The 2,291-nt window shown below is 41.8% G+C and overlaps 1 protein-coding gene across 1 annotated transcript; it reads left to right on the top strand.

Annotated features, from left to right (window-relative positions):
• Positions 1-1,338: 1,338 nt before the first annotated feature.
• LOC112076546 (myc box-dependent-interacting protein 1-like) lies at positions 1,339-2,291 on the top strand (the record flags this gene model as incomplete). The annotated part of the gene is made up of 3 exons (XM_024143289.2): positions 1,339-1,419; positions 1,725-1,779; positions 2,020-2,291. Coding segments are annotated over 3 exons (309 nt in total), but the record flags the coding sequence as incomplete, so codon positions are not given.

Genomic DNA, 2,291 nt, shown 5'->3' with positions numbered 1-2,291 from the left:
AACGTTTTTTAAGGTTTCAGTTTCTCAGAATCCTGGACTTTCAATGGAAATTTTCCCTTGAATGCTTTTTAGTGAAGGACTATGCTCAATCTGGGTTTGGGAAACTGACCCTGAACAGAAGACACTAAATCCTTGTTCACACTGCAGGCCTTAATGCTGAAATCGGTTTTGTTTTTCAAATCTGTTTTGGAATTCTGACTGTCCAAACAGCAAGTGACCAAATCAGATTTGTTTGTTTTCAGAGAGCAGTTATTTGTTGACATGCTATGCTAGTTGTCATAGTAACGAAAGGTGTGTGCACAGTGGTGTAGGCTGATTGGTGGTGCTCGTGCTTCCTATCACTCAGAAGTTATGCAACAAGCTAAGGTGACAACAATGCCTCCCTGTTGTTTTAAATGTTCAAATTCATAGAGGAAGAACACTTTTAAAACCTCAAAGGATAAGATAATCAAACTTTCAAAACAAGTGCTTTTTGCTAGCCACAGCAGTCAGATCTTTCTAGCACATTAATTTGTTTGTAAACAGTTAACAAGCTAGTTAGCTTCCACTTCATGTTCTTGTCAAACTGTCAACAGAGTAGCTAGCAAGCAACAAGATATGCCAAATAAATCTGAAAGCCATGTGAGGGAAAATAAATCTGATTTGACCGTTCAAGACAAGTCGCATGGCCTACGACGAAGTTGGTTTGAAATGTGGCTTGAAGTTTCAGATTCAATGTGGCTTTTGGCTGTTCAGACTGGAGGAAAAATAACAGATTCAAATCAGATATGCAAAAAAATGGATTTGAGTAACTTCAAACTGCCAATGTGAACAAGGCTACAGTAACCCCCTCCACAAATGAATTATTTTCCTGTGAGACGAAAAAMGACATTGCACAAGCCCTGTTTTGAAACTGATATGTGCTTTATCAGGGTAGTATACAATATTTAGTGTCATTTAGAAAATTCCACCAGAGAGAGTCAGAGTTGAACAGCTTAACGCTTCAAAGTTCTCCATGTTGAACTAGGAGATGGACACACAGAGCCTTTGGTGTGCTTGTCAGCTGGTCTCTGCCAGAGACAGAGGAGACACATGGCTTTGACAGCCTGCCTAAAAATAGACAAGTGTATTACCAGTTATATATCGTTCCTCCAAATCAATTGGAAAGATATCATTCATTTTTGTAGGTCAGTAGATATATTATTTGACCTTTTATTTAAGCAGGGAATCGCCATTTAAGACTAGGGTCTCTTTAAGTAAAGTATTACTGTGTATGATTATTGACGGTGCTCTCCCAGGTCCTGSAGTAGCCCTGTAGTGGTCATGTATTCACCCAGGAATGTTTTGTCTTTCTGTCAGGTCCTTCAGAAGCTGGGTAAAGCTGATGAGACCAGGGACACAGCGTTCGAGGAGGGCGTGGCTAACTTCAACAAGCAGATGGTGAGAGTCCCGACTCTTCCAACTCTCTCATTGAGATGGTGAACCCACTGTTGTGGCCCAATGTTCCCTGCCCTCCCAACACACACACACACACACACACACACACACACACACACACACACATACATGACTGACCTGAACCGTACTGGGCTGGTTAAGATAGTCTTTTCACAATATCCTTTCCAGTATGGTTCCAGCAACTATGTTGTTTGTGTAACCAGGGCAGCACAGTACCGTTTGGTTCAGTAATGTGAAAATGGCATCATGCTCACAATCCCAGTCCAACCCATTGTTGTATTTTCCAGGRCGAGGGCACCAAACTGCAGAAAGACTTGAGGGCCTACCTGGCAGCAGTTCAAAGTAAGAAGCATGTCTGTCTGTGAGTGTGTTTGTACACTACAACTGTGTGTGTGTGTGTGTGCAGGTTTCCTGTAACTTATTATTAGGTTTTACAGTAATATCTGTCAGTTTCTATCTTGTCTATTTTGGAGTGATCCAGTTGTAGTGTTCACACACATTAATACACTCAGACCTCTTCCTGTCATTGGCCCAGTTTCATTTCAGTTTTTGGTCTGTCCTGTCTGTCCCTGTGATCCTCAGCCATGCATGATGCGTCCAAGCGTCTGCAGGACTGTCTGGCGGATATGTACGAGCCAGAGTGGTTTGGCAAGGAGGATGTGGATACCATCGCAGAGGTGAGAGAGACTAGRACMGTTGGTGTGTGTGTGTSATCTATGGGAATTCAGGATGAAAGACTACCTGTTCCTCTGTGAAAGAGGTGTACAAAACTTCASAGGTTGAATTAAATGTATAATTGAAAATGCAGAAAAGAACACGAGAACTTCAGATCAATTCTATTGGTTGTTTGAGTA

The sequence above is a fragment of the Salvelinus sp. IW2-2015 genome, unplaced genomic scaffold, assembly GCF_002910315.2.
Source record: "Salvelinus sp. IW2-2015 unplaced genomic scaffold, ASM291031v2 Un_scaffold3829, whole genome shotgun sequence".
In the NCBI taxonomy this organism is placed as follows: Eukaryota; Metazoa; Chordata; class Actinopteri; order Salmoniformes; family Salmonidae; genus Salvelinus; species Salvelinus sp. IW2-2015.
Note: the sequence above shows the minus strand (reverse complement) of the source record. Positions and strands in the feature narration are given on the sequence as shown.